This window comes from Bipolaris sorokiniana (assembly GCF_000338995.1).
Source record: "Bipolaris sorokiniana ND90Pr unplaced genomic scaffold COCSAscaffold_7, whole genome shotgun sequence".
NCBI lineage: Eukaryota > Fungi > Ascomycota > Dothideomycetes > Pleosporales > Pleosporaceae > Bipolaris > Bipolaris sorokiniana.
This window is the reverse complement of record NW_006911901.1, coordinates 758,511-772,121: the sequence shown is the minus strand read 5'-3', so window position 1 is coordinate 772,121 and position 13,611 is coordinate 758,511. Positions and strand designations below refer to the sequence as shown.

The window sequence follows — 13,611 nt, the reverse complement described above, 5'->3', positions numbered from 1 at the left end:
TGCCTTTCCAGTTCCATTTCTTGGGCCCTAAACTCGGCGCCAACATTCTCACTATCGTCATTAGCCCGAGCCCGCCGCGCGCATGCAACTCGACATCTTGGACTCGTCTTCCCGCTCAGCCACCAATTCCACTCGTTGTCTCTGTCGCCGTCGCCAAAATGCACAGGCAAAGACAGCCGGCCTGGCCAGCCGCCGCTGCTCGAGGTAACGATTCGCGCCCGCTGCCGGCTGCAGTGCCATAACACGACAACTTAGCTGCCCACATGCCCTCTGCTTGCTTGCTGCTTGCTTCCTTCGGCCACCCTAGTGGAAAGTCTGCATAGTCACCGATCAAACTTCGGCATGATCGGGCACACCCTGTTGGGTGAAACCCTTCGCGCCCATGGTCCTTTTTCCGCTGAACCTCCGTACGCTGTGCCGTGCTGGGTTCTGCTCCAATGTTTTGGCGGGCTCATTGGTGGGCAATAGCCATCCATGCTGCCCTCCTCTCCGCAGCATGTTAGAGCCGCATAGGCAAACACGCACGAGTACAACAAGCAACTAGGTCGCACCGTGACGCCCCGGCTGCCTGAGCCCTGCGCCCTGCGCCTTCCGGCCTCCGACGACTGGTCATGATTAGATTAATGCAGGCGAGTCAAGTCGAGGGCACCTGATCCGTCTCCACCGTTGTTGCAATCCATGCTGGCTGCTCGCTATTGAGCGTGCCAACGTGACAGCGAGCTAATGACCCCTCACCTTCATTCACAGCCTGGTTTCCACCTTGGGCAAACGATCCTGCCCGACTCTGTCGCTCCTCTAGCTATTGCCCTCTCGCACCCTTCCACTCAGTCCTCGAGCCTGCTTCACCTTTGCCCCCCATTCACTTTCGTGCACCATCGGTACCATCCCAGGCCGCACGCACTTGCTAAGCCGCAGATAAGGCTTCCATGACGCTGTTCGACCCTTCTGCCCTATACTCTTCTACGCAACGACTACCAGAACCGGGAGCGAGGAACCATTTCCACCTCTTCTACACCTGTTCCAACATCTTCTTTAACCATCCCGACATTTGCCCTCCTCACTTGGCAAACTCCCCGCTCTCCACCCGCTGACACCGCTTCAGCTTCAACTTTTACCCAAGGACAACCCCCCCCCCCTCTAACCTCCAAATAAAGCTCGTATGGCTGAACCTGACTACGGTGCCGCTTCCTGGGCTCATGTGACGACTGGTTCCGGGCATCAGGGTGCAGAGTTGGCTGCCCCACTTCTCTCTGCACATGCCCCATTTCAACAACAACTCCCGCCTCTGTACGGAGGCGCATATCTGCCCATGAGCGACCATCAAACACCCCAAAATAGCAATGTACCAGATGGACCAGCCAGCAATCCGCTCCATGACCGCTCTCCGTATCCATCTGCTGGAGTCCGCTACCCATATTACCAGCCGCACATGTTCCCGTATCAATTCACGGGTCATCCACGACCGCCACCTTCTTTCTGGAACGGAGTTGACCATGTGCATCCCGATCAGTTGTTTTCTAACCCTAGTAACACGATGCAAGGCCATTTACCTAGTCAAAGGATAGGAATACCACATCAAAATAACCCATTAGCACCGGCTGGGAACGCAGGAATTCCGCCATTTATTCGACGCCGCAATGAGCACAGGATGGCAGTCGAGGCAATCTCACGGAATTCCCATGCGGGGGGCATGCGAACCCCTCACCAAGGTCATCGGGATTCAGCACATCCGGAAGTGCGGCTGCAGAGCACTAGATCACAGCCCCACGAACACCGTCAGCCGAACGATCCAATATCTCATGGATCAGGGCACCGCCCGTGGGCATCGCCTGGAGGCCATGGTCGCCGTTCAGACCGTAGTATCTCTCCACGAACATCAAATCGCCGGAGTTTTGAGAGGTATTCGGTTGACCTCTCACCTTCGAGCACGTCATCTGACGCAGAAGAGGCGGCTGCCAGAGCGCCACCCCCGAATCGCTTGAGAACCCGAACAAGAGACGTGCGTCCACGATTCACGGGCTATCGCCCACATATTGATCCCAACATTGCCACCCCAAGACAGATCCAGGAACTCAAAGACGGTCTTCCGCGGCGTCTGCCAAGCGAGCTTCCCGACGATGCATCCAAGTGTTGTGACATTTGCCAAAAAGACTATTCGGCCTCGCATGTTTTGCCTACAGAAGAGGAGGAAATTGCAGTAGTCTTGTCCTGTGGACACACATTCGGAGAATTCTGCATTTTTCAATGGGTGAGTCTTGACGGGTGTAAAAGTGACAATGGTTGCTGAGTCCAAACTAGCTTGATACGTGTAAAACCCACAAAAACAAAGTAACTTGCCCAATGTGTCGGAAGCAGCTGATCGAGGCACCACGATATCTCCAAAACATTATGCATGCCTTTCCTCGCAATGGGCAAGCATTTGTTGACCTCTTGGCTCGCGAGCAATTTCTTGCTAACGGAATACCACGTGAGTTCCACGATTTGTAAAAGGATGCTGGGCAGACACAACGTGTGGAGTTGGACGACAACACGGGAAGGGTCATGTGGTGTGATAGCATTAACTAGCATATGTTGTTTCCATGTTATCGCGTTGCCAGGGCGGATAGAAGTGTGGAACTATGATATCATTCTTTGGCGTGGATTGCCTGTTTGGGGCCCCATGTACGGCGTTTCTGCGGGCGGGGTATGGTGTTTTTCCGGGCAGGTCGACTTACTGCAAGGTTTGAATTCTGGATATGCGAGGCAGGCATGGTTCTTGAAGGGATCTGTACATAATATATGACGAGAAATCAAGACGGCGACAGCACATTTGATATACTACTAAAAATGGCAATCTTGACCCATGACGGCGATCGGAGAAGGGGGTTCCACATGCCAGGGAGCCTGGATTTCATCGTTGCCCGGAGCAGACTTAGCCCAAAACACGCACCCCACCATCAACACGAAGCTGAGCGCCAACCGCCTGCATTTGTTTTGTCGCAAGCTCTGCAAGGTACCGACGCCTGGTGTATACATACATATACATAGGCGATTGTTTGCGCATACACTGCAGATTCAACGCTGGCCTGCTCCTTCTTCTTGTCCGTCGTTGCGACGACAGCCCCCACCTGCGCAACTGCAACCATCCCCTTCTCCGTCGCTATCGGGTACTAGACGAGCATGCAAGCCAACGACAACATCAACAACAGAGACGGAGACGGTTTTCAGTTACCTGCCCCTCCGCCGCTACTTCACACCCGTGGCAAGAGTATGGACCGTCCAGGCACGCCGGCCGAGGCCTTCATCAGCCCGCAGCAGACGCCTCAGGGCAGCCCCAGTAAACACCACCAGCCGCCCGGCGCATTTGATCTGCCCCATGTCTTCGAGAATGCCATGAGGCTACTACCCACCATTGGCTCTCCCAGAGCGAAGCCGACATCGCCGACATCGCCCAACAAGTTGAAATTGGGCAGCGGCGGCGAGGATGGAGATTATGCGGGGCCAGACTCGACTACTGTCGCATCGGGCTCTCCAACGCGCAGGTCAAACCAAGAGAACGCACCCCCCGGTGGACGCTCTGCTATACAAAAAGACAACGGTCACATTACACATGCAGCACAGTCGCGGCAGGAACCCTACCGGACGCGCGAGGCAGAGCAGTCAACGCGGTACTTGAACGGCCCACAGCGCCTCTCTGCCGAAGATCTGGAGAAGGCGAGGAAGCCAGCAGTAAAGCGTCTCGCAAACGTCACTCAACTATGTAGGCCTGCCGTCCTCTCGGATAGCAACAGCACTAACCAGCCGTGAAGACTTCCTCGACTACTATTACGACCTCCTCACCTACGTACATACCCGCCAAAACCGTCTCTCCCAGTTCAAAGCGCAGAATCCTCCTCCACCTGAGACGCCCGAAGAAGAGTACAACAATGCTCTTACACAGTATCTCGGTCGTGAACGTGCCAACCTCCGCAAGCGACGCACTAGATTGAGGCAGGGCGACTTCCAGATTCTCACCCAAGTTGGCCAAGGTGGTTATGGACAGGTGTACTTGGCTCAGAAAAAGGACACCCGTGAAGTTTGTGCCCTCAAAGTCATGAGCAAGAAGCTGCTGTTTAAGCTGGACGAGGTCCGTCATGTCCTGACGGAGCGCGACATTTTGACCACTGCTAAGAGCGAGTGGTTGGTGCGATTGCTCTATGCGTTCCAGGACGACAAGAGCATCTATCTTGCCATGGTGAGTGATATTGCTGAAGAAGTATGATCATGAGCTAATGTTAGCAAAGGAATATGTTCCTGGAGGCGATTTTCGTACCCTGCTTAACAATACGGGCGTTCTGCACAACCGACATGCGCGCTTCTACATTGCTGAGATGTTCACATGTATCGACTCGCTGCACCAATTGGGTTACATTCACCGAGACCTGAAGCCTGAGAACTTTTTGATTGACAGTACCGGACACGTCAAACTGACCGACTTTGGTCTTGCTGCAGGTATTCTTGCCCCCTCCAAAATTGAATCGATGCGTATCAAGTTGGAGTCTGTGAGCGATGTTGTCTCGCCATTTGGCCGGCCTATAGAAGAGCGTTCTGCAGCGCAAAGGAGAGACAATTATCGCTCGCTTCGCGAGAGAGATGTCAATTACGCAAAGAGCATTGTAGGCAGTCCCGACTACATGGCGCCTGAAGTACTCAAGGGTGAGGAGTATGATTTCACTGTTGACTACTGGAGCCTGGGGTGCATGCTCTTTGAAGCATTGGCCGGATACCCGCCTTTTGCTGGCGCTACAGTTGATGAGACGTGGCAGAACTTGAAACAGTGGAAGAAGGTATTGCGAAAGCCCGTGTACGAAGACCCCTCATACTTCCTGTCCAAGCGCACTTGGGACCTCATCGTGCGTCTCGTAGCATCCAAGTCGTCTCGATTCCGCAACATATCCGAGATCCACGCGCACCAGTACTTTGCTGAGGTAGACTGGACAAAGTTGAGAGAACAAAAGGCACCGTTTGTACCAGAGTTGGACAGCGAGACCGACGCCGGATACTTTGACGACTTTGGCAATGAAGCCGACATGGCCAAGTACAAGGAGGTGCACGAGAAGCAGGCTGCTTTGGAAGCAATGCAAGACCGCAACGTGCAAATGGGCAAGGGTCTCTTCGTCGGATGTGAGTATTGCCACAAACATGGGCTATGTCGTCTCGCTAACATGACTATAGTTACCTTCCGCCACAAGAAGCAAGCCGAAGAAAACGGCAAGCCATCAACCCCCCGGAAACCACTTCCTATGGTTGACGAGAATTTTGATACCATTTTCTAGAGGCATTGTCCTCGTTTACCACGCCGTGGCACTGGTTGCGACGGCGCTTTTGTGCGTTTAGTGAGGTATGGGTATTTTTTGAAGCACCTGACACTTGTCAATCTGGGACAAGCAACGAGGTGAATGCATATAAGGAAGGCTTTCATGACTTGGCCATGACAGCATGGAATAGTTTAGATTCGGCGTTTATTGTGAGCCATGGGTATTTATCTTGGCAGGCAATCGTGCGGTATGCATTCGGGGAATCGTGTATTAATAGTCAATAAATGCACGAGTACTGTGACTGTTTGTACTGTTTGTATTGTTTGTATTCGGATTGCTACGCTGCTTGTTTGCACAGCTGTTACTCGACGAACACGCTCTCACGTGATAGCGTCTCGCGGTTCAACGCATGGACGCGAGATGTTACGCTAACCGGCAATTCCCGTTCATCCATCATTCCCCTCCTCTAGAGGCAGTGCACTGGACAACCAACCCCCACCAACACGCATACGCCACGACGATGCCCGGTCTAGTCCGAAGAAGGCGGAAACGTCCATCGCTGGCCGTCAGCGAGCAAGTCGACGAGCAGTCTGACGAAGGCTCTTCTACGTCGAGCAGCAAACGCGCCCGCCATGACCGGGACGCGTCCGACAGTCCTTCCCCAAGCACGTACACGCAAAACAACGATGCAGACGGAACGAGCGCATACGTTCAAGATGACTTCCAGCCAGGCTCTCTAGTCAGGGTAAAGCTGAAGAACTTTGTCACATACACAGCTGCCGAATTTCATCTGGGCCCTAGTTTGAATATGGTTATTGGTCCAAACGGGACAGGAAAGAGTACGCTTGTGTGCGCTATATGCCTGGGTCTTGGATGGGGTAGCGAACATCTGGGAAGAGCCAAAGACTTGGGTGCTTTCGTCAAACATGGTGCTAGCGAAGCCATTGTCGAAATCGAGCTTGCAACAGGCCCAGGCAATGGTTCGAATCGCATTATCCAACGTACCATTCGCAAAGAAGACAACAAGTCTGTTTTTTTTCTCGATGGCAAGCGCGTTTCCCAAGTCGCTGTAACAACCATGGCCAAACAATTCTCCATACAAATTGATAACCTTTGTCAATTCTTGCCTCAAGACCGTGTCGTCGAGTTTGCCAAAATGACCGATGTCGACCGCCTACGAGAGACTCAGCGTGCAGCGGCGCCCCCGCACATGGTTGAGTGGCATGACGAACTCAAGGCCCTGCGTATTGAAGAACGAAATGTCCAGAAAAAGGAAACCAACGAGCGCAATCATTTGGAAAAGTTGGAAAAACAGCAAAATGCAACCAGAGAAGATGTCGACCGATTTCATCAACGTGAGGGCTTGTTGCGCAAATCAAAATGTCTGAAGAAGGTCAGGCCCATGATTGAGATCAAGCTGCTCAAAAACGACATATTGAAAATGAAGGAAGAACGGAGGCTAGCCATGTTAGAGCTGGATCAGATCAAGGAAGACATGGAACCAGCGCGTATAGCCTTGTCAGAAGTGGAAACATATCGTAATCAGATTGAGCAAGTTGTGAAGCTCCGCAAGAACCGTGTCGACTTGATTAAGACACAAGCCGACAAGCTCGTGAAAGATATCGATACAGAAAAGGCCAAGGCCAGCGACTCCACAGAGTTGATCAAGGTCGAGCTGAGAGCCAAAAAATCGCGTGAGCAGGATATCGTCCGCATTACGGCTGATATCAACAGGCTAGAACAGAAACAACAGAGTACGGCTGTGCAATACGATGCTGCGTCTTTTGAGAGTCGCAAGGCAGAAGTTCGAGGTCAAATTTCAACCATCAGCAACAGCGTAACGGATAAGCAAAATTCGATGTCGGGTCTACGGGAACGCGCGCGTGCAATTGCAGACGAGAACGCAAGGCTGAACACACAGCGAGAGCAGTTAAACACACAAAGCGGCAAACAGGCAAGCCTTCTACAGAGACTCTCTCCCGACACTGCGAAAGCTTGGAAATGGATTCAGGAAAACAAGCACACTCTGAATTTCAAGGGTGAAGTCATTGGTCCGCCAATCCTGGAATGCTCCATTCCAGATACCAGATATGCTCAAGCTCTAGAAGGCCAGCTGAGGAAAGGCGACGTCATTGCAATCACTTGTACTCATAGCGATGACCAGCAGTTACTGTCGAATCTCCTCATTAGAAAGGTAACCAATGGGGGCCAAGGACTGCACGACGTCCATCTTCGGACGTCCCCCAAGCCCCTCGATTCATACAAACCACCCGCCATGAAAGAGGACTTGGAAAATTTTGGCTTTCAAGGCTACATGCTCGACTTCATTCAAGGACCCGCCGCTGTTTTGGCCATGCTTTGCGACAACAACCGCCTGCATCAGATAGCTTATTCCCCGGCCCCAATATCAGATGAGCAGCACGCTGCTGTATCAAACAGCCCTATCCGCACCTGGGTCAGTGGTACGGAGACCTTTCGCATTGTCACGCGTAGAGAGTACAACGCTTCCTCAACATCCGTCACGAAACTTAGGCCTGCCCAATGGTTTACGGACCAACCAACTAACACAGAAGAGGTTCGGGCTATTGAATCAAGAATAACAGAACTGGTGCAAGAGAAAGAAGAGATCCAGGAAAATTACGCCATTGTGACGAACGAAATGAAGAACCTCAAACAACAACTCGAGGAGCTCAAGGAGGCGAGGGTATTGACTATTCTACAGTGTATCAATGTGCATCTCTGACATTGCACTAGGAAGCGATACAAACAGAGCAAGACGCTACGAAAAAGGCTCTAGCCGAGTGGCGGGCTATCCCTGATAAGATCGGTAGGTTTGCCTTTGTAAATCAATAGGGTCGTCTGCTGATGCACCATAGCCTCCAAACAGGCCCAATTAGACGACCACAAGCAGCAAAATGCAGAAACGAATGAGCGCATCCGTGAAATCAAAGCACAAGCTCGTGAGATATCATTACGCGTAGCGGCACTCGCTCTAGACTATGCTGTACGTAGTAACTATCTTGCTTATCATACTTTACTGACGGTCATGCAGAAAGCTGTGACGCATATGCGCACATTTCATGAATCGCTCATTGAAGCCGAAATACGGTTCATAGAAGCCAAGTCAGAACTCAATGCACTGAGAAATGAAAACAGTGCAATAATCCAAAGGCAGCAGACGAAAGAAACCGAGGTCCAAGAACTTGGCAATCGTATCAGACATCTTCGCGACGAGTACACAAAGAAGACAGCAGCTACTCAACAAGACATTGAAACTTTGACCGAAGAGGAGAAGCAGATTGTTTTGGAGTATCGCGAGCTCCCCTCATTTGACGATCTCGAGCAGGAAGTTCAAGCCGTTGCCGCACGGCTGGAGATGATGGCTGAAGGCAATCCTGGTGCCATCAGAGCTTACGAGAAGCGCGAAGAGGACATGAACAGAACGCGAGAGAAGCTAGAGCAGTATACAGTTAGCCTCGGTGAGATCAGGGAAAAGATTACAGAGATTCGCGAACAATGGGAGCCACAGCTTGATGTCCTCATCAGCAAGATAAGTAATGCCTTTGCATACAACTTCCAGCAGATTGGGTGTGCTGGCGAAGTCGCTGTGTTCAAGGATGAGGAGGACTTTGATAACTGGTCTGTTCAGATCTCAGTCCGCTTCCGGTATGCCTCAGCCATTTCATCTACATGCACATATCGCTAACACATGCCAACAGTGAAAACGAGCCCCTCAGTGTTCTCAATTCTCACCGCCAATCCGGTGGCGAGCGCGCCGTCTCGACCATTTTCTACCTTATGGCTCTCCAGGATCTCGCCCAATCGCCTTTCCGCGTTGTCGACGAGATCAATCAAGGTATGGATCCACGCAATGAACGAATGGTGCATGAGCGCATGGTAGACATTGCCTGCCAAGAGCGTACAAGCCAATATTTCCTTATCACCCCAAAGCTCTTGAATGGCCTCAAATTCCATCCCAAGATGAAGGTTCATGTCATCAATTCTGGAGAACATATTCCTGACTCGAAGACTGTCAAAGGGGGTTGGGATCTGAATGATATGGCCAAAATTGCGCTGAGGATAAGGAAGGGTATTACGGTTACTTGATTGGGGATGTTTGCTGGTGTGAGCACTAAGCAGATCGGCTTCGCTTCGTTTTTCCATCTCTTTCCGCGTTTGCTTCCATCAAGGCTAAGATATATCACATCACGTCAATGCTCTCAATGCGGCGCAGTCCTAGCCATGAACCTGCCACAGCTCAGACTTCCAAGGAACACGCCTCCGAGCACCGACATGAAGTATCCCACATTCATTGTCATGACAGCTATCATGCTGAGTAATGTGTTAATATGCGGATCTTGCGATAACATTGGTGTCGCGAAGAAAGAGAGAACGGAGAAGCAAGAGGAAATACTTACAGCAGATACGACACCCCAGCAAGGACCACATCGAGGCTCGCAATCCAAACCGCCTCATCGGCTCTCCAGCGTCTCTTTTCCAGTCTTGCTTTATCTTCAATCTCTGGCTGTCCCTTGGCTTGCGCTAGTACCGCGAATAAGTTGAAACGGACAGCAACCAAGGCGCGGAACAGAGCTACAAGTGCAATAAGGAATATACACGTTCCTGCGTATTGGCCCGGGGTGGTGGGGGTCCAGGATGCGGAGAAGAGGGACGTGCTGGTTGAAGTGAAGAAGGTCATGGACATGGTGGACATGTGCATTCCCGGCATCCCTGACATTGTGGCGTTGGAGTCAGTGGACATTGTTGGCGTTGACATGTGCATGTTGGTGGCTGTTCGTATGGTTCTTCTGCAGACTTTTCGAACTTTTGATTGAGATGCTCGAGATGGTGGTGTGTAGGTAAATCAACAGATGAAGCAAACAATATATTACTACCTGAACAAGCTTTTGCTCGCCAGATACCCTTGTTCCGGTGGTATATGCCAGATAATCGTCGTTTGAAGAATCACTAAAAAATATACACAGTTAAACAAAACTCACCATCGTCGGGACACTCAAGCCCACTGATATACCCGCACCATCTTGCCAAAGTGGACAAGCACGAAAACAACCCTTCTTTTAGTTCCATGCATCCCGGCTCCAAAGATCCCTCTCGGTATTCCCGCCTGCACACACGCCACCCCACCCATCCAACGCGGAACCCGAACGCCGCTGAGAAAACTTGCTCAATCGTGCTCGTAAGTACGCTAAGCACCCCGCCCTCATTGGGCCATCACCAAAAGATAATCTACACATCCTGGTTACAGAATGCAGAACTAAGCATACGCAAGCAACTGCTTTAAGCTTTGATAAGCTTATTTGCCGTGGCCACGACTCTCTGGCTGCATGAAGGTAGTATGGCGGTGGAGGGGATGGGGGAGTATGGGGCAGGGCAGGAGGTTAGGTAGACTCCACCCGACACATATGACTGAAGTCTTGAACTTCCTTTTTAATTCCTTGTCAGCCTTGAGGTTTACGTATCTATTCATTCCCCTAAGGGTTTTTCCGATTCGATATACGTTTCTGTATTTGAGGGAAGAAGAAGACGACGACGACGACGACGACGACGAGACGATGAGCGAAGCATGGATCTCAATCTCCCCCGGTATCTCAGGCATGCGCATGTTCGAGTGTGGGGGTAAGACTGTGGAGGAGTGTGCGTGGTATAAACATCGGTGGCATTTTTGGTATGTAGCGGACTATGTGTTTGCGCTGCCGACTGTTGCGTTTTTCATGAGTGGGATTGGGGTTTTCGTTGTTGCGCACGTTGTTTCTGGTTTGTTTTTACGGCAGAGGAAGGCAGGGCCGGGTGTGTTGGTGAAGAAGGTGTTGGCGGGATCGAGGTATTTGGCGTATCGGGGGTTCCATGTTAGGCGGTTCAAGTGGAATTCTGCGCCGGTTGGGGTGTTGTTGCTTGGTGCGGCTGGTGTGGTGTTCTTTTTTTGTAAGAAGTTCTTCTTCTTCTTTTGAAATATGGGACTTGAGTGGAGCGTACTGACTGTTGGCAATAGGTATGGATCTGATACCGCAGCCGTATTATTGGGCTAGTAAGAAATTTGGTAATTTACCGCCATTGGCTACGCGGTCTGGATGGCTAGCATTGGGATGCATGCCGTTTCTCTTGTACGGTTGGTTACTTTCATGATAGGGCGAATGCTGTTTACTGACTATCCTCAGTGCCACGGCGAGCAAAACGAATTGGATCACACTGGTCACAGGAGTGTCGTACGAACGGCTCCAAGTATTTCATCGGTGGATTGCGTACGCGTTCTTCATTCTTGCTTTGATGCACACGTTTCCCTTTATCATATACCACATCCATTGGCACGATATGGAGCACCATTTCTCGAGTAGTCTGCTATTCTACTGGACGGGGATAGTAGCGCTTGTATTCCAAGCGTGGTTGACGTTCATGTCGCATAGTGTGCTTCGGTAAGTAGTTTTCCTATGAGCTCGAGTTTCATACATAACTAATGCACCACTCAGAAACCGTGGATACGAATTCTTCAAAGCAACACACTTCTTTGCTGCCGTCGTCTTCATGATAACCTTCTTCTGGCATTGTGATCAAACGCTAACAAGTTGGGACTATTTCGTTGCCACGGCTGCCATATACGTCCCTTGCTACATATACCCATGGCTTCGCACGGTGTTCGAATACAAATTGACTCAGCGAGCACGGGTTGCAGTTGAGGATAACGGACTCATACGCGTTACCATTCCGGCGACATTCCACTGGACTCCGGGCCAGCATTGCTTCTTACGCTTTACAAGTTTTGGCTTCCTATCCACCCTGACTGCTCATCCATTTACCATTTGTTCTTCCCCTGCCAAGATATTGGCAGAATCTAATGAACTGGTGTTCTATATTCGTCGTCAGGGTGGGTTCACAGGTAAACTATATCAACATGCGTTCATCAAGCCCGACGGCGACATCCCGGTTCTTGTGGACGGACCTTACGGCGGTGCTAGTTGGCTCAGACTGCGTAATGCAGATCGTCTTCTAGTTATCGCGGGTGGATCTGGTGCCGGCTGGACCTTGCCATTCATTGAGCATTTTCTCGGATCAGTTGCAAACTCCATCGACGAAGCAGTGCCTCGTACCTCCTATTCGGCCCCGACATCACTACGCGTTGTACTTGCGACCCGCGATACTAAAAGCCGTTTGTGGTTCGAGCAAACTCTGCAAACTATACTTGCGCCATACCCAACTGCGATCTTGTCATCCGTCCAAATCGAGGTCCACCTCACTGGTGAAGCCGCAAATCAAGCTAAAATCTTGCCAAAAACAGTACAGCCATCAACTCACTCAGTCCCATCTGAAGCGTCGAACGATATCGTAGTTGGTACCGAGAAAGAAGGCGAAACACTTGTATCAGGCAAAGAACACACGGACCGACCCCAACTACCGCTCATTGTGCAGGAAGAAGCAGAGAAAGCAGCGGATGCAGACGAGACGCTGAATGTGTATATCTGCGGGCCGAAGACAATGCAGAACGATGTGCGAAATGCCGTTGCAGCCGAGAATCTGAAGATAATCACTGGTGCGAGGAGCGGGGGCGTGTATTTACATATTGAGCACTTTTCATGGGCATAGATCCGACGTCCGTATATACTGTCTTCTTATTCCGATTCACCTCGCAGATTAAAGATTTATTACATCCCCTTTCACCACATCCACAGCACCTTCCACCTGGCCTTCCCCACCCTACTCTTACCCCTCCCTCCTCGACAAACTCATCCCACTCCTCGCATTCCTCCCACCACCCCATTCATCCCCATCACTATCATCCTCCTCTTCCGCTTCCTCCTGCTGCCTCTCCCTCGCCTCCCCTGCCTCTCCTTCAACAACAATTTCCACTCGACTTTCCAACACCGTAGAGGTGCCGGACGGGCCAACGCCGCGGACGGGCCAACGCCGGATTTCTCCCCAACAGTACTATCACAAACTTGAAGCTGTAGAGCTCTACATAAAAGCTATTATCGCGAGAAACTCTAGTATAGTAATCTCGTAGTATTGTTTATTTGATCTATCTACTGATATTTGATTGGCAGCTTGATGGGGCGGCCTGAACGCGAGCGTGGTGATGGTGGTGCAGCTGATCGATTAGCTCGCTGCGCACCACCACTACTACTGCCAACGATAATATTCTTTGATGCTAGCTCAGTAGAGCGCTTGAAGGTAGGCTTCTTTCCCCTTTGTGAGATTTTGATAGCTTTCTGAAGTCGTTTGTGGGCGGCTTGGCGGGCTATCCGGTGGGCAGCTGCTTCAGCTTTCTGCCTCTCACGATCTAGTTTGCCTGTGCCCGCGCCCGCCGTCGCGCATCTAGTTCTTG

At 51.2% G+C, this 13,611-nt stretch overlaps 6 protein-coding genes across 6 annotated transcripts; 4 read left to right on the top strand and 2 right to left on the bottom strand.

The window, feature by feature from the left end:
- Positions 1–293: 293 nt before the first annotated feature.
- On the bottom strand, positions 294–611 carry COCSADRAFT_322551 (uncharacterized protein). The gene has a single exon (XM_007701882.1). The coding sequence runs from the start codon at positions 496–498 to the stop codon at positions 331–333; it is 168 nt and encodes a 55-aa protein (XP_007700072.1). The 5' UTR covers positions 499–611; the 3' UTR covers positions 294–330.
- A 434-nt stretch (positions 612–1,045) lies between these two features.
- On the top strand, positions 1,046–2,823 carry COCSADRAFT_322560 (uncharacterized protein). The gene is made up of 2 exons (XM_007701881.1): positions 1,046–2,248; positions 2,299–2,823. The coding sequence occupies exons 1-2, from the start codon at positions 1,160–1,162 to the stop codon at positions 2,485–2,487; spliced, it is 1,278 nt and encodes a 425-aa protein (XP_007700071.1). The 5' UTR covers positions 1,046–1,159; the 3' UTR covers positions 2,488–2,823.
- A 97-nt stretch (positions 2,824–2,920) lies between these two features.
- COCSADRAFT_142460 (uncharacterized protein) lies at positions 2,921–5,579 on the top strand. The gene is made up of 4 exons (XM_007701880.1): positions 2,921–3,739; positions 3,789–4,213; positions 4,263–5,142; positions 5,194–5,579. The coding sequence occupies exons 1-4, from the start codon at positions 3,160–3,162 to the stop codon at positions 5,292–5,294; spliced, it is 1,986 nt and encodes a 661-aa protein (XP_007700070.1). The 5' UTR covers positions 2,921–3,159; the 3' UTR covers positions 5,295–5,579.
- Positions 5,580–5,796: 217 nt separating this feature from the next.
- COCSADRAFT_160442 (uncharacterized protein) lies at positions 5,797–9,383 on the top strand (the record flags this gene model as incomplete). Its single annotated transcript, XM_007701879.1, has 5 exons — positions 5,797–7,980; positions 8,031–8,103; positions 8,153–8,280; positions 8,329–8,942; positions 8,996–9,383. 5 exons carry the CDS (start codon positions 5,797–5,799, stop codon positions 9,381–9,383), a joined length of 3,387 nt encoding a protein of 1,128 aa, XP_007700069.1.
- A 113-nt stretch (positions 9,384–9,496) lies between these two features.
- Positions 9,497–9,981, bottom strand: COCSADRAFT_89394 (uncharacterized protein; the record flags this gene model as incomplete). Its single annotated transcript, XM_007701878.1, has 2 exons — positions 9,497–9,608; positions 9,695–9,981. The coding sequence occupies 2 exons, from the start codon at positions 9,979–9,981 to the stop codon at positions 9,497–9,499; spliced, it is 399 nt and encodes a 132-aa protein (XP_007700068.1).
- Positions 9,982–10,849: 868 nt separating this feature from the next.
- Positions 10,850–12,872, top strand: COCSADRAFT_89579 (uncharacterized protein; the record flags this gene model as incomplete). The annotated part of the gene is made up of 4 exons (XM_007701877.1): positions 10,850–11,219; positions 11,287–11,398; positions 11,453–11,707; positions 11,762–12,872. The coding sequence occupies 4 exons, from the start codon at positions 10,850–10,852 to the stop codon at positions 12,870–12,872; spliced, it is 1,848 nt and encodes a 615-aa protein (XP_007700067.1).
- Between the last annotated feature and the right edge of the window lie 739 nt (positions 12,873–13,611).